Here is a 21,228-nt window from a genome sequence, read left to right on the forward strand (position 1 = left end):
CACAGCCCACAAAATATACGCTAATAAGTGGCAACTACACTTGATCTTTAGTGGGAGCAACAACCTTGTTTTGTATATCATAGATCTTAATTTTCATCTATACAAATATATTTTTGATTTCATTTCTTCTATTTTTGTTATTGAAATTTAACTTTTAAAGGAAAACAATCAATATTAGTAACGCAGATGCCTACCAAAAGAACTTTGCTTCTGAATGAAGTAGAATTGTTGTATGTCAAATCAAAAGTATACTTGCACCCATCACCATCTAAAAAAGATAATATTGCTGGGTTTTTGACACTTTCAAGACCACCAAGAGCAACCAATTTAGAAATACTATTATCGTATGTTCCAGAATCACAATTGTCAACTGAAGAATTAAAAATTTATCAACAAGTTGATGTTGAAGATTTAGACTTGAATTTAAATTCAGTAAATAACATCAATCATGATCATCATAAACAAAACAAGGTTTCGACGTCAAGAATTGTGTCTAAACCTAGTCAATCAGTGTTAATTGGATATGCATTTAATGTTCAATTGTCATTTATTTATTCAATTCAATTTAGAACTCCATCACATGGATATTGGTATGGATCAATCGTATTGAATCTTCATGATGGGGAAAAATTACCAATTTTGTTCTTCCATGATGATGAAAGTCCACTGAGTGTAAAATCACAAAAACTACAAAATCAACGGTTTGATCCATTTGGTAATGATGGAGAATTATATTGGGGTGGTTTAGATTTTTTGAAAGTTTTACAACAATTGATTAATGTGCAACGCTCAACTATTGAACCATCAGTTTATTTGATCAATCCCGAATCAAATGATTTAAGGAATTTTGCCCCCTTTAAGGAAAAACCAGCATTACCAGAACCATCGCAGGAACCATTTAAATTACCTGATGTGGCCAAGTTTTTCAATACTGCTAAATGGAAGGTTTTGTCAACAGTGGCCACATTATCTGCTAAAACCAAAAATCAAGTATTGGATATAATTGAAGATAATGCGCCTAAACCAATAAAAGATCTAGTGTTACAACAACCGGAAGTGATTAAGATTGGTGATGAGTTTGATTCTGCAAGAATATATTTGGCCAAATGGGCACAGCAAGTGAAGGAAGAAGCAGAACAGAGTCAAGGTGCATATATGTTGGATGATAAATTGTTTAATAAAATCAACCGAGAATTAAATTCAACAGAAATGTTGACCCAAGAAGAAATCAATAAAACCACCAGAAGAAATGAAATCACTTTACAAGAATGGCAAGGATTTTTTGATTATAGTGGGAGATTATTGATCACTGTTGACGAAGTGAAAAGCCGGATATTCCATGGTGGGTTGAATCAAGATGTACGTAAAGAAGCTTGGTTATTTTTATTGGGGGTTTTCCCATGGGATTCAAGTGAAGAAGAACGTAAAACTTTACGTGAATCATATGAAACTCGATATGAAGAACTCAAATTGAAATGGGTAAATGATGATGTGAAAAGAAATACTGATTTTTGGAAAGATCAGAAGTTCCGTATTGAAAAAGATATTAATCGAACTGATCGGAATTTAGAAATTTTCAAGAATCCTAAAAAGAGAAAGGAGAGCAGAGATAGTTCCACTGCTGAAAGTGAGACAAATAATGACAATAATACTCAAACAAGGGAATCCACACCAGAGACTCCAGATGAAGAAGACATTGATGACGAATTTGATATTTCCAATATTAGAAATCCACATTTATATGCTATGAGAGAAATTTTGTTAACATTTAATGAGTATAACGAGAACCTAGGATACGTACAAGGCATGACTGATTTGTTATCACCGTTATACGTAATTATTCAAGATGAAGTGTTGGTGTTTTGGGCATTTGCCAATTTCATGGAACGTATGGAACGTAATTTTATTCGAGATCAAACTGGTATGAAAAAGCAAATGAATACTTTAAACAAATTATTACAATTTATGTTACCTAAATTATATAAACATTTAGAAATGTGTCAATCAAATGATTTATTTTTCTTTTTCAGAATGTTATTAGTTTGGTTCAAACGAGAATTACATTGGGATCAGGTTTTAACTTTATGGGAAATCTTATGGACAGATTATTATTCTTCACAATTCCATTTATTTTTCGCCTTGAGTATATTAAGCGATAATGAAAGAATAATAATTCAAAATTTGACACAATTTGATGAAGTGTTGAAATATATGAATGATTTGAGTATGAAATTGCATTTGAACCCTCTCTTGATTAGAAGTGAATTATTGTTTTTGAAATTTAAACGAATGTTGGATATAATTGATCGTGATAATAGTTTAAATGTTTTACATCATGAGGATCCATATAATAATGGAAATGCTACTGGATGTGGTAGTGAAAACTCTAATGCGGGTGAAATTATTGGAGATGAATTGAGAGAGTTGTTACGGAAAGATTTAGTTATTCAAAAAGAAGTTGAAAGACCCGAAGGTGTTGGCGGAGGTTAAATAGGTTTGATATAAGTATTTGTTACATTTGTTAGTTAGTTCTAAAAAAAATTGTAAAACATGAAGAAAGTGTAATTGTTTACTTTTCTGAGATCTTATAAAGAAATGCAACCATCTTTAATACCAGCCATTTCTGGATATTTTCTTGGAACTGAAACCATAATATAGTATCGAGAGTTGAACCAGCCAATTAACTTCAACCTATTTAATTCCGTCTATAATATTGTTTACTTCTTTCATCATCTTCAGGTTATTGAGTCTTTTTTTTTTTTTTTTTTTAACTGCAAACATTCCACGTTGTTCAACAAGTTCCGTTTAAATATTTTTGTGTTTGTTGTGAAAAAAAAAAAAAAAAAAATAACAACACTTGCATCTTTTCAAGAATATATATAAAGAACGAAAACACGTTTTTGCTTCCTTCAACTAGTCAACACTAACACCGGCATTGATGAGGGAGACTACACCATTGAAGAAGAGCTACAGAAAGTATAAGAGCTCTACTAGGGAAGATAATAACGAGAGACCAGATTACGATGAAGAACAACAATATGAAGAATACGAAGATTCATTTTCAATGAGTAACACTACCAAATATACTTTATTTACTATAATTGGGTTGATAACTTTATTAGCCTTGTATTTTTTCACGGTTTTCCTACCGGGTTATTTTATTCCCGAAGCAGTTGCATTAAAACCTATTGAGAATATATCCGATATACCTGTTACATTAGTATCATCGTCGAATAAGGAAAACAACGAGGCCACTGATAAGAGAGAAGTGGATAGAATAATCTTAATTGGTGATATTCATGGTCATTATATCGAATTTAGAAAATTGTTAACAAAAATACATTATAACAAACATAAAGATCATTTGATTGTTTTAGGTGATTTTATAAGTAAAGGTCCAGATTCATTTAAAACATTAAATTATTTGATTAATAATAATATTGATTGTGTATTGGGTAATCATGAGTATTATATTTTACAGAATTATGCCACTTTCCATGGATTAGACCAGCCGAATTTTTCATCATCTAAAGGTCAATCAATTACCATAAAGGATTCATTCAATGATGATCCAGAATTTTTATTAGCTAAAAAACTCGAACCTCATCAGGTTAAATATATTAATAATTGTTCCATAATTAAAAAATTGGGATATGTCCCAAATCCTAAGGGAAAGAGCAAGAATTCAATTGGTGGTGATAATAAATATAGTCAAGGAATAGCTGTACATGCTGGTATTAGACCAGATTTACCATTAGATCAACAAGATCCAATTGATAATCTTGAAATGAGATCATTAGTTGGACCATTTTATAATGAGACTACATCTGATCCAACTATGCCTAATAGTAAAAGTTGGTCAAAAATTTATAATTCAAAAAATGGTGAATATCCTGCTGATTATATTGTTTATTATGGCCATGATGCTGGAAGAGGATTGAAAATTAAAAAATTCACTAAAGGGTTAGATTCTCGTTGTGATAGAAATGGGAAATTATCAGCCATGGTTATATCTAAACAGGAGGTGGGTGACGTAGAAACGAATGATGACAATAAGAAGAAATCTTTTGAGTTGGTTGAAGAAGTTTTTCAAGTTAATTGTTAGGTCTTGGGAGACAAATAATATTAGATTAGATTAATTAGAATTAGATTCTAGACTCGTTTTGTTTTGTATTGATAGTTGTTCTTTTTGTCCAAGTGTGTTTGTAAGTAACAGTACCGATTTATCCGTAGAGTAGGGAGTAATCCCTCGAGACAAGTAATTAGCTATAGAGTCATGAGAATGATATTCTGCATTGTTCCACTGGGTAATGAATCTATTTACGGGAGGTTCTTAACGGGGGAGTCACCGGAACAACACAAAAAAAAAGTAACAAAGATCAGAAAATATATAAAAACCTTCCACTCCTAACCATATAGCATTAGTTGCTAACAATTCCTTATATCAGCAAAGAATCAAATATGAAGAAAACAGCATTGATAATAGTTGATTTGCAAGAGGATTTCTTACCACCAAATGGATCATTAGCCATTAAAAATGGGCGATCAGTGATACCCAAAATCAACCAATTATTACCATCACCCGATAAACAAAATAGCATTGATTGGTCATTGATTGTTGCAACTAAAGATTGGCATCCACCCAATCATACTTCATTTGCCTCTCAACATGACAATGTTTCACCATTTACTGAAATTGAATTCATTCATCCAGAAAAGAAATTAGACCCCAAAACTAATCAACCTATTGTTATGAATCAAATTGTTTGGCCAGATCATTGTGTACAAGGTACCAAAGGAGCACAATTGGAACCTCTGTTTGCTAATCAATTCGAAAAACTTTCCGAACAAAATAGTAACGCTGTTCCACATAAAATTGTGGAGAAGGGATATCTACCTGATCGTGAATATTATTCCTGTTTCCAAGATTGTTGGGGGTTACATCATACTGAATTAATTGATCTTTTACATGAGTATGATATTGAAAATGTCGTTTTCGTGGGGTTAGCTTATGATTTCTGTGTTTTGAGATCAGCTATTGATAGTGTAAAAAATGGATTCAAAACATTTGTATTGAAAAATTATTGTGAATCAGTTTATCCAGAGAAAATTAATGACACAGATAAGCTATATACTGATAATGGTGTTATCATAGTTGGTAGTGATGAAAAAGTTGATCGTTTATTTAACTAAAAAAAAAAAGAAAAAAATGAAGACTCAATAGCAAGACTATGCTATTTAACGAAATTTGTTTAATAATTGTTCACGTCGTTTGTTTACTAACCATTTAGTCACAATTTCATTTGTAGGAATATCAATAAAACTCATTTGTATTTGTTGCAGTTTTTCAAGCTCTTCTTGTTGTATTTCAGTATCGTTCAATTCCTTGCATCTCTTCTCTTCATAGGATACTAATGGATTGACTAGTTGAACCGTATCTTCATCTGAATATTTTTCCTCTTCTTCATCATAAAACCCATAATAGTTCATCTCTATCAAATTGTCAGAACTCTTAGATTGACCTACTTTCCTTCGTCTTTTACCTCGATCCATGTCATCATTATCATTATGTTTATGGGTTTTCCGATTCTTCTTATTCTCTTCAATCAACGATTTCACTTCTGATAATTCTTTAGCTCGACCAAAATATCGATAATATTTCCCTTTATCCAGATTATTCACTCGAATACCAGTATTAATCAAATCATTACCTGTCTTACCAGTATGTCGAATATAATCATTCCCATGTAATTTATCTCGTATGTGGTATTCCCATCGTCTTTTTTCATTAAATAATTCATTCAATTGATCATTTATTTCCCGGATTTTATCATCTAGTATTTCAAAATCATTGATTTCTGTCAATTTATTAGAAATTTCTCCAATTATTGATCGTCGCCAACCTTCAGCTTGTGATAATTGGGTGACTGAATGGATGTTTTTCGGTCGTTGATGATAATGATAATTGATTGATACTGATGATGATTGTGATTGATAAAATCTATTTAAACTCGATTGAGCTTTTTCTTTATTTCGTGACATAATCACAGATGTGGTTGTTTATTATTAGATATGTATACTTCAAGGTGTTTAATGACAATTTGAGATGTGCATCCAAAAAATTGAGTTTACTATTGCCATTATTGGCGTGAAATACACGACCAACACCAAATCATTGATATGGTTAAATGAAAGATATCACTTTTAATTACTTCTTGAATGATATATGACTAAACATATTGTTTGCATCCAATAGTAACCTACAGTTACTGGTTCACTATTTTTAATGCAGCTACATGTGTCTATTATCTTACATACCTCTAAACTTATTCTTTGATGCCATTCTACGACCTTCGTATCTTTGTTTAGTTCTACCACCATCTTTACTCTTCCAACTATCCAGATTTTCATCATCACTATGACCGTTATTGTTGAATTTCTGTTTCGTGGATTTCGATTTGGATTTTTGTGGTACAAATGTTAATTCAGCTTCACCACGAGCATGACGACGTAATCTAGCATCTTTAGCATTACTAATACCATTGTTGTGTTTGTTTTGTTTAGAAATTTTGTTTAATTTATTTACTTGAGAACCAAATGATACTGATGCTTTATCAGTATTTGTCAAAGATGTTGATGACGATTGTTCAGATAAGATTTTCATTTCATTTTGGAATTTCTTTGAATCTTGCTGTTGTTGTTGTTTGGATTTACGTATTTTGTTCAATTCTTTACCAACTCTTTCTCTGGTTTCTGCTGCTTTAGTTTCATCTTCAGATTGGTCCTCTGAGTCAGAGTCTGATTCCTCATCTTCATCTTCTGAGTCTAATCCTATATGGTGTGAATGTTTCATGTTTAATCTTTCTTCGTCTGATTCTTCAGCTGCCGTTAATCCTCTTCCTCTTGAATTAGTAGTGCCGTTGTTGTTGCTGATGCTGGTAGTGGTGATATCTTTGGTTGATTTAACTGGATTCAATTGTTTATATTCATGAGATTCTTCGTCAATTTGGAAATCAGGGTTTTCAAACATTTCTCTAAAACGATCATCATTAACAATTGATTCGACGTAATCAGTGGCACCACCAGCATTACTGTCACCAGTACCATTTTCAGCAAATTTAGTTTGTAATTTATTGACCAATTCTTTATTGACCTTAATTTTCGTTGGTAAGTCATTACCATTTGAACTAGTAAGAATTCTTGATTTTCTTTCTTCATTGATTTTATTGGCAATTTCACGTTTACGTTGATCATAAATTGAATTTGGATTACTAATCAAATTGACTTTATCATATAATTCAGTATTAATGAAAAACCCATGCATATATGACCGTAACACTTTGGATCCAATCAAATGAGTCAAATTCAATTTCACCACTTCATCACGAGTAATAAATTTATAATTGGAATAGATTGAATCAGATGGTTTTTCTTCCAATTCTTCCGTAACATTATCCAAAAAGGAACACCAATTAGGAGCAGGACCCAAATTAGGGATATAGTAAGTATGCATGGGCATTCCTTCATTGGCCATGAAAAACATCCCTGATTGAGGTATATGACAAATATCATTAATATCAACTGTAGGTTCCATAGAAGCAAATGATTTACCATTAGTATGATCCCATATTTTCACAATTCTTTTATCACTAGTTAAAATCATTTCTGGTTTTAATGAATCTTGACACCAAATGATTTTTTTAATATCATAACCATATCCTTGATCTTTGACTTGATAAGGTTGTGATGCACGTAAATCATATAATAATGTTTGTCCAGTGCTTGTCCCACAAGCAAAATTTAATGCATCTTGAGGTCGGAATGCAAGTGATGTAATACCACAAGAACTTTGTTCAGTACCAATACTATTTATTAATTGATCACTAACAAACATTTTCCCAGCTCTTTGTTTTGATCTTGGATCCCAAAATTCAACAGTACCATCATCTAAACCAGCACTTATTAATCCATGTACAGAATTAATATCAACAGCATTACACCCATTATCAACACTATCATCAATCATATCCAATTTCAAAGGAGATAAAAATCGACCTTGATCTAAATTCAATCGATATAATTCATCACTTGAACTACCAACAATCAAATCACAATTAATTGGATTATATGTCAAACATCGACCAAATTTAGGTATTCTAGTACGATAATGTAATCCACCAGCAGTTTGAAATTCAATACTTCTATCACATTGTAAATGAACACTTTTAGTCCAATCATTACTTAAAATTAAAAAATCAATATTTTCAACATTAGTATGACGATCAAATTTTAATGATAAATTGGCAAATTCATAAACATGAATTTGTGGTTTATAAGTCCCTGTAGCCATACAATATTGTCCATCATTAGTCACTTTAATTTTATTTGATGCTTCACTAAATTCAAAATCTTGAATTAATTCTATTCTATTTTGATATTCTAAATCTTGTTTAAGGGCTCGTCTACGTTTCTTGTCTATCCAATCAGGTAATGATCGAGAAACATTGGTACCAGAAACTTGATATACTGATACGTTCCCTGCAGTTGTTGATTTTAATACCATATTCAATGGAAATGTGTCTAATTAAAAATAAATAACTTGGTATAATTGATATATAAAAAACTGTAGGTTGACAGGTATGAAATTGGTTAATAGAGTAGTTAAAGAATATGATGATGATTAAGTTGTAAATTTTTTTTTTTTTTTCCTTACTTACTTCAAGTCTAAAGAGATGAGCATTAGAAGTTTCGAATTTTATTTTACCAGAACCAGAACATTTCTTTTTTGTGTCAAAAGTAGAATATTGTACGCTCTTGTATTCAATGATTCAACAATATACATGTTCTGATTCTACGAATCAAAATTCCCAGTATCCATAACTATAAATATCAGTAACATTGTTTTGACTCACGTACATTTTTGTACCTTGTGTATGTTTGATTACTTTATTTCCTATTTACTTGCCTCGCATGGTGTTTGAACTAGTATTGGTGAAATTATTGTGAATAGGAAAAACATTCGACATGTTAAACTTATTATAATTATCTCCAGAATAAAGAAATTTATAATCATCAAGGTGTATCTGGAATAATGGTGTGTTTTCAACATCTACTTGCCCATGCTGTTGATATTGATTTGAATTACTATCTTGACGTTTTGAATTATTTTTATTACTATTATCATTCCATTGATGATTTGGTTTGAAAGTTTCAATGAAAAATTTTAAACCGCTATTGATTAAATCATCTTTTAAATAATCGGGTTTTTCTTTATCGCATTTATTTTGCTTATTGTTTTGCGTAATACTGTGATGAGATAATTGATATTCAAATAACTCAATAAACAATTCAATATAACGTAAATCCGTATAACAAATGTCATTGATTATATTAATTAAACAAATCCAAATTTTATTCTTGGGTAATGATTTATAATTTAAATTTAGAATTTTATTAAAGATCTGGAAAATCAAATCTGATTGGTATTGTTTTGCTAATTGAGTTTCACCATTGGCTGTTGAAGAAGTTTTCGTTTTTTTGTTGAAATTATTAATCAACAATAATGGGGCGATCAAACTAACCATAAATAATTCAAGATATGATAAAATTATTTTCTCCTGCAATAGATACGATAAGGATTTTTGATCAATATCTTCAGTCTTATCAGCGATAATAACGAGTTGTTGATTATTAATATATTCAATTGATTTGCATTCATCAAGCATTAATTTATCAATCAAAGTTAATATCTGGAATTGAATCATAATCAAACTTTGAGAACAATCATTCTGTTCAATCATTGTGAATATTCTATCTAATGAGGCTGATGACGGTGACTTATTACTGTCATTAAATTCACTCTTGATAACAAAATCATTTGATTTAGACAATGGTGGTAATTGAAACGATTTAAAATGTTGAACAACACAATCAGGCAACCTATCATTAAACTTATTTTGTAATATTTGTTGGGAAATTATAAAATTTAAATAATTTAAACTCATAATAAATGATACTTTGCAATTCAATAAGTTAAATTCAGTTATAATGTCAAATTTGCTAGAAGTTTGAATAACACCAATACATGATTGTAATTTGTTAATAAATTTATAATTAAATAACCAGGGCGTAACAACATTGTTAGGAGTCATTGGATAATGATCTAATATTTGCAAAATAAATTTGAGAAAATTGTCAAGATTCCATTCTTGTAAATCATTAGAGTTGGGTAAATTTTTCTGAAAATAATAGGAAATCAAAGTTGAATCTGTCAGTTTTAAGTATTCCATTATTTTGATAGTGTTGGTGGGTTGATTAAGTGTATTTTTCCAATTTTTAAACAATAAACTAACCCAAATTTTACCATCTGGGTAGTCATTCATTAACAGCAACACTTTGTTGACATTTTTCATATCATTACTATACCAATTTTCAATAATAGATTGAAATTGGAAGATGACCCTATTAATAAACACAACAAAACTTGTGTAAAATTTCAAGTATTCATTAGTTTTATTATTGATGTCGGTGTCAAAATTGAATATCATAAAATAATCAGTATAATTCAAAACAACTTCAGATTGATGAATATGATTCATTTGGCAAAACTGATTATATGGCAACGAAGCAAATACTGTCAATAAAACATCCAAATTTAACAACGAACGGTGATGGAGATAATACCATATCAATCGTGCTAGGATGTATATTAACTCAGTGGCGTCTTTCTGTCCGTAATTAGAATTTATATTTATAAACTTTAACAATGGAGTTATCAAATCGATTGGTGATTCATTATTATTGATCGCATTTTCATCCTCAGCAACTTTAATAGTACTACCATGGTTCGATAATGTTGTTAACATTTTGTAATACAATTTAACAAATTCATCATACGATGTTTTATCAAGAGTATCAATTGAAGATAAATGTTCAGATAATTGAAGTAATAACTTTTTTGGTGATAAATGTGTTGTCATTATAAGTTCATATATAGTCTGATCCCCAGTCTGATACTGTTAACCTATGTTGAATGTTGTTGAGAGGGACGAAACTAAAAACAGGGAATCAAAGAGAAGGATAGATGAAAATTTTGAGTTAATCTTGTTTGAATATTTATAAGGATAGTTTTATGTGTGTATATGTGTTGTCTGTGTGTATTTCTTCAACTCCTTTTGCAACCAACCACATCATCATCAATTTTTGATAATTATCGTGTATTAGTGTCGATAAAATGTCTCCCATTAATATTACGCTTTAACATATTGCAATACTCTAAAGAAACCGATAACGTCTGGTTTATATTTAACGAGGTTCATTTAAATGGTTCATTGTATAGGTTGAATGAATCCCAGTAATTACTTTCCTCTTGCAATGCAGCTAGTTAAGTATATGTAACTTGTTATTCTATCAAGCATAAAGTCTTACAATGCTGAGCCCAATTTATAGTATATCCTGAGCATTACCCCATAACAGGTAAATCCTCGGTCCCACCTTCTTCAATAATTAGTAGCGGTTCTTATTTCTATGATGATATCGATTGTATGTAATATTATGTACATATTGCAGGATTTGAACAAAACAAAGATGTTTCAAGACAATAAGAACAATGAGTTGTGTTATTGTTTCTAGCCCTGTGGTTATTATGAGATACATTGAAGAAACCTTTTACATTTGACACCAACGCAAATCAGCAATATTAGAGTGTGGTAAACAATAATAGCATTTCCTCGTTACAATAAAACAATACATGCAAACAATTACAAACTATTGAAGATAACAGATTACAAAAGAAATCATTGATCAGGACAGCAACAACAATCCTAAGCCGAATTTAATGTTTAAACCCACTGTTTGTTAATGGAGCAATATACGCCACAGTATATAAACTTTCTGTGTGTATGTGTATGTGTATTGGTCATGCTTTATCAAGAGTGGTAACGGTAACCATAATACATACATACACAATAGGAAACCCACATTTAATCTATAGTACAAAAAAAAACAGAGATGAAAAGTCGGGGTGAGAAAGTTGATTAAACTTCTCGTAAAGGATTCTTAAACAATTGATTTTTTTTTTTGATTTTAGTGTGTTTCATTAAACTTGTATTCATGTTAAGAGTGTTAAAGACTAAATCTATAACCCCACTACCACCACAACATTTGCCACCACCTTCACCACCCACAAATCACTAAAGTTCATAGATTAACAGTTTAAAACAAAGAATGCAGAAAATGATTATGCATAAACTAAACAATAATAGTGGAGGAGTAATTTGTTAAACAATAAGTTTTTAAAAATCTAATTAAAGTCAAAAACGCTTACATGATCATTTTCAGTATTTAGTACTAAGGTTATTTAAGCCGTAACCGTGTGATTGTATGTACTAATATGAGCCCATATTTACAGTTAGTCATGGTTTCTTGATGCAAGCACAGTCGTATGTTGCTGTTACAAAAACGTGTGGTGGGATACAAAAAGGTTGATAACGCCAAACAAGAACGATTAAACAAACGCAAATGTGTCTCGCAAAGAAGGGAAGAATGTTACCAAGAAGTTAAATACCTCATAATTAAACCAGTCGACATTACGAAACAAACCAAGGTTTCCGTAATATTGTGTTATATTTGTCCGTCCTTTCTTGTAAAATAATAATACCAATATAGTGGCAGTAATGAAATGAAGTGGGACCCCCATTAATTATTTATTGCCTTCAATGTAATTCCCAATTATTTAAGAAAATAATGGATCAACTGGATCTGAAAATGAAATAGGGGTTATAACATGAATAATATCTGATAGCAAGATATTATGTGGGACGATTATAATAATATTACTTACTAACCACTTCTAGAATATCGATCAATTAATTATTTAGTGTAGGTATTTTTTTTTTTTTACTCGGTTTTTACCCAACAAATAAAGGCACATTATACGCATCACGATGCATACATTATCATGCATCAATAAAGGTTAATATTATATTTAATTTTATAGTTTCTTCTTTTTTAGTCAAATTCCATCTTCTCAGTGTAACTTAAATATCAGGAAAATATTGTTTTCAAATTGAGTATTATTATTATTCACTATGATTTGATGTTCTTGATAATTTTTTATTATTGTGGCTGTGAATATAAGAACACTAACGGTCACAGTATTAGCAGAATCAAAAATTGTTTGAAGTTGTAAAATGTTTGAACCCAAAGGAGAAGCAGGAAGATTGGATAGGTATAAGGCAGTCATGTACTTGATATTTTGGAAACTTTAATTAAGAAATCTAGAAGTATATTAATTCCTCTTTCCTTTTTTCTTTTTTTTTTTTATTCCCTTTGGGCTACTACCAAATTGTTGCATATATGTATGTATGCGTTATTCAATACCAAATGTGTGTATCTTTATTGTTCTACTTAATAATACTCTCTTCCTCCTTTTTTCTTCTTTTCTTTTTCCTGTTAAACTGTTGTGGTCTTTTCTTTTTCATCCCGTATTTCTGTTGATGTGGTTGGTTTTTATTAGATTTGTCGTTGTTATTGTCTATTGAGAGCAAGTAATTTATGTGGAACCACAACACTTCTTTCATAAATACTTGCCCTCCCCCCCCCTATATATTATATAGAGTTTAATTTAACTGTTGATTACTAATATTGACGGTAATTGTACATCCATCCTACTTTGAACAATTCTGTTCTTTGTTGTTTTAAAGTTCAACTATTAGTTGTAAATTGACTATTGTGTCTGCATCTTTTGTTTGTTTTTTTTTGCATCTTTTGCGTCTTTAGCTTTTGTGTGATGTTATTTTCTTTTTTCTTCTTTCTAGATTTCCTTACTTAACAACAATAAGACTTTTTTTATTATATGAGGTTAGAATTCCGCTGCCGCCGTGCCGCACCATCCTCGCCCCCTCCTTCCCCTTGCCGCACTTCCTCTTACTTCATTTTACTTATTCTGTCATTCATTCATAGTAGGATTGACAAACTTAGTACATTTACTACATAATATAGAATGATCTTTTAAAGCTATATAATCTAATAGATTTGTCGATCAATTTTCTCATTAGTTTTTTTTTTCTTTTTGGGAGGCTTTTATTTATTTACTCTTTATTCTATTCTGGAAACTTATCTATCAACAACAACGACAACTATTCAATACTGATATTTATACTCAGTATCTTGTTTTTACAATCCTTTTTGATTAATCAACTTCCTAATATCATAAAGTCACTCCTTTAGTATTGCAATAATGAGTATCCTTATTAATAACGGTAACCATTACTCGTTAAACTCATCAGAAACTTGCAATTCCCTAAAATCTTCTAAATCTTCATCTTCATCCTTGTCATCGTTATCTTCATCTTCATCTTCATCTTCATGCCATAAACGATCAAAAGCAGTTGATCTTAATCGGAATAATAGTAATAGTCAAAACTCATCAATATCAACTGCACCAACCACGGCCACAGCAGGCACCACAACACCGAGAAAACCTTCAATCATCATACCTTCCAAACTTGCAAATCTGTCGATCCCATTGGTAAATGGTAACATCAATTATGCTCATTACTATGATACAAAACAACAAAATGGTAATCACAACCAACAACTCAAAGAAGGGGAGCCACCATTATCTGCTCCTACTGCAAATAATGCTACAAAAACAACTACAGCGACAAATAACAACAGTATACAAGAATCTTTTGAAACCATACCATGTTTCAATTCAACAACCAACACCACAATTACCACTTCTCGTTCCAATCCAACTAATTCAAGCCCAATTAGCAATGATAATACTTTTCCTAAACAAATGATACACTGGAATCAATTTTTACAAGAGGAAAAAGACCTTAACGATAACATGTCCACCATTGATGATGACGATAAAACATTTTACATGGAACAGTTGAATTTAAATGTTGGTCATACTCCTAATAATCATAGAGTTCCTGATACTGATAATGATTTATTACCAGGTACATCAAAATCACTAATAGCCAAATATCATTATCAATTAAATTATAATGATGAGGTTGAGAATATTGGTGGGAAAGAATATGATTATAGTGGAGAAAGTAGAAAAAGAAAAGGTAGTACTAGCAGTAATGATAGAAGACCAAGAAGAGGAGGAAGAACTAGTCAAGTGTTTCGAAACACATTGAATAAGTTTACTTTTAAACCAAAAATAAAGTAAAAATAAAGTAAAAAATTTACACTAAATTTCACTTTGTTGGCTTTTTTTGTTTTGTTTTGTTTTATTAAAGAGTTACATACTGGTATGTTTGTTGTATAGTATGCTGTTGTTGTTGTTGTTGTTGTTATAGTAGTAATAAAATATTTAATTCTTTAAATCGACGAAAATGAAAGATCAATAATATATGTAAACTAATTTGAGTGGATACGGGTTCTTGAAAAGTTTGATTTACACATGGTCGTAGAATTCCAAATCAAATTGAAGGATTGACTTCTTTTCTTTTCTTTTCTTTTTTTTTCTTTTCTTTTCTTTTCTTTTCTTTTCTTTCACTTTTCCTGTTTATAATTTTTCTAGAGTATTGAATAGTTTGTTCTAGACGTCTAGTTGATTAATTCTTAACGCCTCATATTTCTGGATTGGCGCTGCCTTATATTATATGTTTTATTTCCGCCTCATGTTCCTTACTTATTAAATAATCTAGATTTCAGTTTTGCCTAACTTGGCAGTTATATTAGTACGATTCCTCTTTTCTTTTTCTATGTTTATTCTGATTCGTTAGATTTGTCTTGATGGCTTTTGTTTTCAGAATTGAAAAATTTAAAACAATCAAAGAACATTTCTGTACCGCAAATGTATCGACTTTTTCGATGGTGTGTTATTGTTGTTTTGTTGCGAAATATAATAGCTTCTGCTTTATATCCTTTGTGTTGATCCTTCCCCTCCTTTCATACTTGTAAAATTACAATTGGTATTTTCAACCAATATTACCACACGTCATGCACTAACTCAAATGGGCAAAAAAAAGAGAGATAGGAATTACGTCATTTTATTATGTTTTTACGTGGACTAGAAGGTTAAGATAATTTCTGGTTATTTTGTTGATAATTGAGTTTTGTTCGACCTCCACCAATCTTTAAACTCTCGTTGAGTATTCATTTTAATGATTTTTTGAAATCAGAAGGGGTGTTTCTAACCCAGGATTGTTTTATTGAGAGGTTGAAACATCAATGTGTTAGTTTATTGATTTGGGTTGGTTTAATAGAAAAATATCAGTAGGTGTTCAATAATTGTAGTTTATTTTCTTGGCTAAAATTGTTGCGAAAAATTGACAAAATAATAACAAAAAGTATTTTAGATGCTAAAACATAATAGTAGGAATATCTACCTGAACCATTTACATTCAACAACTGGCAAGAACCTTCCTAATAATTTGCAAGAGTAATCACAATTAAACCAAAATCAAAGTTTACCGTGTATATAGTTGGACAGAAAGCTGTCACATTGGTTTAATACATAGTTGAATATGTATGCATGAAACAACAACAATACAATTACAGCTCATGATCCTTCAATTAATTTCAACATTCAAACAACATAACACCTTGTGTAAATGAGGTTATGAGTACATGTGAACAACAAATCTTATGACTAAACTCGGGTCGTGTACTTTTGACGATTGAGTCATTTTTACCAATTAGGCAATTAATTTTTGCTAAATTTTCATTAACCGCGCTGGCCATCCCAACAAACAATATAAAAGCTGACAACGAAAAAAAAAAAAAAAAAAAAAAAACTCCAATTCTGAAAAATTTTTCTTCTTCTTCATACTAAACAAAACAACTATAAAGATAATCAATTAATAATGTCACAACAACCTAGTGAAAATAAATTATGGGGTGGTCGATTCACTGGCGCCACTGATCCATTAATGGATTTATACAATGCTTCATTACCTTATGATAAAGTTATGTATGATGCAGATTTAACTGGTACTAAAGTATATACTCAAGGATTGAACAAATTAGGATTAATTACCACTGAAGAATTGAATCTGATTCATCAAGGTTTAGAACAAATTAGACAAGAATGGCATGATAATAAATTTATTATTAAAGCTGGTGATGAAGATATTCATACTGCTAATGAACGTAGATTAGGAGAAATCATTGGGAAAAACATTTCTGGTAAAGTTCATACTGGTAGATCCAGAAATGATCAAGTTGCTACTGATATGAGAATTTTTGTTCGTGAATCATTACTTAATTTAAGTAAGATTTTACATCAATTCATTACAGCAATTCTTGAACGAGCTCATAAAGAAATTGATGTATTAATGCCTGGTTATACTCATTTACAAAAAGCTCAACCTATTAGATGGGCTCATTGGTTAAGTTCATATGCAACTTATTTCACTGAAGATTATAAACGTTTACAAGAAATCATTACTCGTGTTAATCAATCTCCATTAGGATCTGGTGCTTTAGCTGGTCATCCCTACGGTATTGATCGTGAATTTTTAGCTAAAGGATTAGGATTTGATGGTGTTATTGGGAATTCTTTAACTGCAGTTTCTGATCGTGATTTTGTTGTTGAAAGTTTATTTTGGAGTACATTATTTATGAATCATATTTCTCGATTTTCAGAAGATTTAATTATTTATTCTAGTGGTGAATTTGGATTTATAAAGTTAGCTGATGCTTACTCTACTGGTTCATCATTAATGCCACAAAAGAAAAATCCTGATTCATTAGAATTATTACGTGGGAAAAGTGGCAGAGTGTTTGGTCAGTTATCTGGGTTTTTAATGTCAATTAAATCCATTCCATCAACCTATAATAAAGATATGCAAGAAGATAAAGAACCATTATTTGATGCATTGACTACCGTAGAACATTCAATTTTAATTGCTACTGGTGTGATTTCTACTTTACTGATTGATAAACAAAATATGGAAAAAGCTTTAACTATGGATATGTTAGCTACTGATTTAGCAGATTATTTAGTTAGAAAAGGTGTTCCATTTAGAGAAACTCATCATATTTCTGGTGAATGTGTTAGAAAAGCTGAAGAAGAAAAATTGTCGGGAATTGACCAATTATCATTTGAACAATTTCAACAAATTGATTCACGTTTTGAAAAAGATGTTATGGAAACTTTTGATTTTGAAGCTAGTGTGGAAAGAAGAGATGCTATTGGTGGTACTGCTAAGAGCGCTGTTTTAAAACAGTTAGAAAATTTGAAATCAATTTTAAATTAATTTATAAATAATCATATAGTATTCAATGTTTTGTTTTGTTTTTTTTTTTTTTTTTATGGAAATGTACAAACAGTATATAATCAATTAATAGAAAGATACCCTGTATTCCATTGTATCGCCTTTGGGATGTCTATAATACCAACTTTCAAGAATGAGAAATTAAACAACAATTTCTTTCACCAATCAACTCGTCTATATTCAATAAACTCATTCTGGTCTTTTCAAATATTTAATGTTATCCTGATCAAACTTACAAATCAAAAATGTATCAAAATCATTCATTAGTTCTTCTTCTTTTGTTATCTTTGTCACTATATTTCTCTCCATCCAGACCAAAAATACTTCCATTGTGAAGATCGTCTGAATCATAATCAGCAACTACCTCTTCCATTTCAGAGAATTCAGATTTTTCAAAATAGGTATCACGGGCCAAGTACACACAAGACAAACGATACGAGTGCTGGGATATTTCTTTCAATGTATCACTAAATTCGTTGAGATTTAAAGAGAGCCCTTTGACTGCTTTCATTACTTTCCTCACATCATGAGCATCCACATTCAAATTTCCTGTAGCCCTTTATTCTTAGTTTTCTTTTCTTATTCTTTTCTTCGTACATTGAAATCACAAATGGTGATATCAAACGAAGGTCACACTGACTTATGTCTAATACCTCCAATGATGATACTGGTAACTTAACCAGGTCTACTCTTTTCAAACGATTTCTCATTAGTGTCAATTTACGTAGGTTCTTCAACCTTTCAAACGATGCAAATAGCTTTTGTATTCCCATTTCCATTAATATTAGATATTCAACACTAACTGGGAAATAGATCAACATCTAACCTTTTTATGTCACCCCCACTGATTCTAATTTCTCGAAGTCTAGATTCTTGTAAATTCAATAGCTCCAATGTTTCCTGATCAATATTAAAACCCTTTAGTGCAAAACTACCCAACACCATGGGCCATGGAAAACTATTACAATCATTTTTTAAATAAAAATGTTGAATTACATATACCAGACACAGATGACTATGATTTCATGAAAGAAGGAATATATGGAGGTAGAGTAATAGCAAATAACGGAATTTATGAAGAAGATATATTATATGCAGATGTAGTATCTTTATATCCAAGTAGTATGAAACTATTAAAACATGGATATGGAAAGCCAAAAAAGGTAACTGAAATAAATTGAAATCTTCATGGTATATATAAAGTTAAACTTACACATAAATGTGATGAAGAACCAGAAGATTACATGAAATTTGTACCAAGAAGAATAGATGAAAGATCACATTGGGAGTGGTTTAAAGAACATGAAGGAACATACCATACTTATGATTTATTAATTGCAAAAAGTGAGGGATTCAATATCGAAATTATAACTGGAATTGAGTATGAATATATAGGATATATATTTTCAGATTTTATAGATGCATTATATTCGCTAAAAGAAAATCATAGTAATTGTAGTTGTGAACAACAACCATGCTCAATAAGACATATTGCAAAAATAGCGTTAAATGGTGGTGGATATGGAAAATTTGTTCAAAAACCAATTGAAATAGATATATACATAGTTAAAAGAGATATAGTAGCTGGTGAATTTGATAAATTAGAAACAGATGAAAATGGTTTCATAAATTTAAATGGATATAAAATAAAGAAACCTGAATTTTACAACTTAGATGGAGAAGAGTATGATAAAATGGTTATAGAAAAAATTCAAAAACCAATATATGCAACGCAAAATGGTATTTCTATATTAAGTGGTTCAAGATATAGACTTTATAATTTATGTAAATCATTTAATGGAATTGATGTATTATATAGTGATACTGATAGTATATTTATAAGAAAAGCAAGTATAGACTATGATAACTTTAAGAAAACATGTGGAACAGATATAGGAATGTTAGACGAAACAATTAAAAATAGTAAAGATAATACAATAGAAAAATTAGTAATATGTGGACCTAAAATGTATGGATATACATATGTTAATAGAAACAATGAAAAGAAAACAAATATATACTGAAAAGGTGTTCCAAAAGACATGATACGATTAGAGCATTTAGAAAAAATAGTAAAAGAAGAAAAAGAAGTACAGTACATATTTACAATTCTAAGAAAGAAACTAACAACTATAGACGAAAGAGAAATAGAAAAGAATGTTGGTGCAACAATGCTAGGAAAACGTATATTATAGCATAAATAAGTTTAACAAAATGAGTAAGTCAAACATTAATAAGAAATTGAAACTCTTAGAGAAATCAATTTATGATGATCTAATCAACAAAATAAAAGGATTAGATTTAGACAATGCAATTATTGAAAAAATTGAAGGTACAATATCAAAACCTAAAAGAAAAGCACCTGTCACTCCGATAGAAAAACAATGCGGAAAGTTGACAAAGAAAGGTGAAAAATGTAAAATTGCTATGTGTTATAAAAGAACATGTTGGGCCCACTTAACAAAAGAACAAAAAGAAGAATATAGAAAATTAAAAAAAATAAGGTGTGGGGTGGCACATATGAAATCGTTTTAGATCTGGGGTGAGCAATGAATAATAAACAATATCATAAATGGGAGTGGGGAGATGGAGGGGAAAGCAAATGCAAAGGAATATGCCAAAACGAAGGTGAAAACGAAGGGGGAAGTAAGTGTGAAAATGAAAGTGAAAACGAAGGGGGAAGTAAATGTAAAAACGAAGGTGAAAGCGAAGGGTGAAGTAAATGTAAAAACGAAGGTGAAGATGAGTGTGAGTGTGAAAACTGTAGGACTTTTGTTTATAGAGCGCCTAGAATGTATATATTCTTAGATAGTTCCTCAATTCCTCTTCTGCGACTCGACGTCGAGAGGGGGAATTGTCCAGCTATATATACCTATATAAGTCGTGTACGCATGCCCATGCACTTAACCGAGGTTCTCCTCATAACGCCAACAAAAACGAATGCGAAGATGAGTGTGAGTGTGAAAACGAACGTGGGCCAGGGGTA

General features: G+C 30.6%; 9 protein-coding genes and 2 pseudogenes across 9 annotated transcripts, besides 3 other annotated features; 7 read left to right on the forward strand and 4 right to left on the reverse strand. All coding sequences in view use genetic code 12, as the record gives it.

Annotated features, from left to right (window-relative positions):
* Positions 1-186: 186 nt before the first annotated feature.
* CD36_73150 (vesicular trafficking Rab GTPase-activating protein, putative) lies at positions 187-2,490 on the forward strand (the record flags this gene model as incomplete). The annotated part of the gene is made up of 1 exon (XM_002421479.1): positions 187-2,490. One exon carries the CDS (start codon positions 187-189, stop codon positions 2,488-2,490), a length of 2,304 nt encoding a protein of 767 aa, XP_002421524.1.
* A 448-nt stretch (positions 2,491-2,938) lies between these two features.
* CD36_73160 (calcineurin-like phosphoesterase, putative) lies at positions 2,939-4,105 on the forward strand (the record flags this gene model as incomplete). Its single annotated transcript, XM_002421480.1, has 1 exon — positions 2,939-4,105. One exon carries the CDS (start codon positions 2,939-2,941, stop codon positions 4,103-4,105), a length of 1,167 nt encoding a protein of 388 aa, XP_002421525.1.
* A 356-nt stretch (positions 4,106-4,461) lies between these two features.
* Positions 4,462-5,193, forward strand: CD36_73170 (nicotinamidase, putative; the record flags this gene model as incomplete). Its single annotated transcript, XM_002421481.1, has 1 exon — positions 4,462-5,193. The coding sequence occupies one exon, from the start codon at positions 4,462-4,464 to the stop codon at positions 5,191-5,193; it is 732 nt and encodes a 243-aa protein (XP_002421526.1).
* A 45-nt stretch (positions 5,194-5,238) lies between these two features.
* Positions 5,239-6,042, reverse strand: CD36_73180 (pre-mRNA-splicing factor, putative; the record flags this gene model as incomplete). Its single annotated transcript, XM_002421482.1, has 1 exon — positions 5,239-6,042. One exon carries the CDS (start codon positions 6,040-6,042, stop codon positions 5,239-5,241), a length of 804 nt encoding a protein of 267 aa, XP_002421527.1.
* A 268-nt stretch (positions 6,043-6,310) lies between these two features.
* On the reverse strand, positions 6,311-8,563 carry CD36_73190 (nucleolar protein, putative; the record flags this gene model as incomplete). Its single annotated transcript, XM_002421483.1, has 1 exon — positions 6,311-8,563. The coding sequence occupies one exon, from the start codon at positions 8,561-8,563 to the stop codon at positions 6,311-6,313; it is 2,253 nt and encodes a 750-aa protein (XP_002421528.1).
* Positions 8,564-8,957: 394 nt separating this feature from the next.
* CD36_73200 (conserved hypothetical protein) lies at positions 8,958-10,979 on the reverse strand (the record flags this gene model as incomplete). The annotated part of the gene is made up of 1 exon (XM_002421484.1): positions 8,958-10,979. The coding sequence occupies one exon, from the start codon at positions 10,977-10,979 to the stop codon at positions 8,958-8,960; it is 2,022 nt and encodes a 673-aa protein (XP_002421529.1).
* A 3,260-nt stretch (positions 10,980-14,239) lies between these two features.
* CD36_73210 (conserved hypothetical protein) lies at positions 14,240-15,187 on the forward strand (the record flags this gene model as incomplete). The annotated part of the gene is made up of 1 exon (XM_002421485.1): positions 14,240-15,187. One exon carries the CDS (start codon positions 14,240-14,242, stop codon positions 15,185-15,187), a length of 948 nt encoding a protein of 315 aa, XP_002421530.1.
* A 1,642-nt stretch (positions 15,188-16,829) lies between these two features.
* CD36_73220 (argininosuccinate lyase, putative) lies at positions 16,830-18,224 on the forward strand (the record flags this gene model as incomplete). Its single annotated transcript, XM_002421486.1, has 1 exon — positions 16,830-18,224. The coding sequence occupies one exon, from the start codon at positions 16,830-16,832 to the stop codon at positions 18,222-18,224; it is 1,395 nt and encodes a 464-aa protein (XP_002421531.1).
* A 274-nt stretch (positions 18,225-18,498) lies between these two features.
* CD36_73230 lies at positions 18,499-19,187 on the reverse strand (annotated as a pseudogene).
* Positions 18,499-19,187: a sequence feature (putative LPF gene family member; fragmented pseudogene).
* A 29-nt stretch (positions 19,188-19,216) lies between these two features.
* On the forward strand, positions 19,217-20,437 carry CD36_73240 (annotated as a pseudogene).
* Positions 19,217-20,437: a sequence feature (in-frame stop codons; truncated).
* Positions 20,438-20,456: 19 nt separating this feature from the next.
* Positions 20,457-20,777, forward strand: CD36_73250 (DNA-binding protein, putative; the record flags this gene model as incomplete). Its single annotated transcript, XM_002421487.1, has 1 exon — positions 20,457-20,777. The coding sequence occupies one exon, from the start codon at positions 20,457-20,459 to the stop codon at positions 20,775-20,777; it is 321 nt and encodes a 106-aa protein (XP_002421532.1).
* Positions 20,778-21,004: 227 nt separating this feature from the next.
* Positions 21,005-21,175: a mobile genetic element.
* Between the last annotated feature and the right edge of the window lie 53 nt (positions 21,176-21,228).

This window comes from Candida dubliniensis, chromosome 7, assembly GCF_000026945.1.
Source record: "Candida dubliniensis CD36 chromosome 7, complete sequence".
Taxonomy (NCBI): domain Eukaryota; kingdom Fungi; phylum Ascomycota; class Pichiomycetes; order Serinales; family Debaryomycetaceae; genus Candida; species Candida dubliniensis.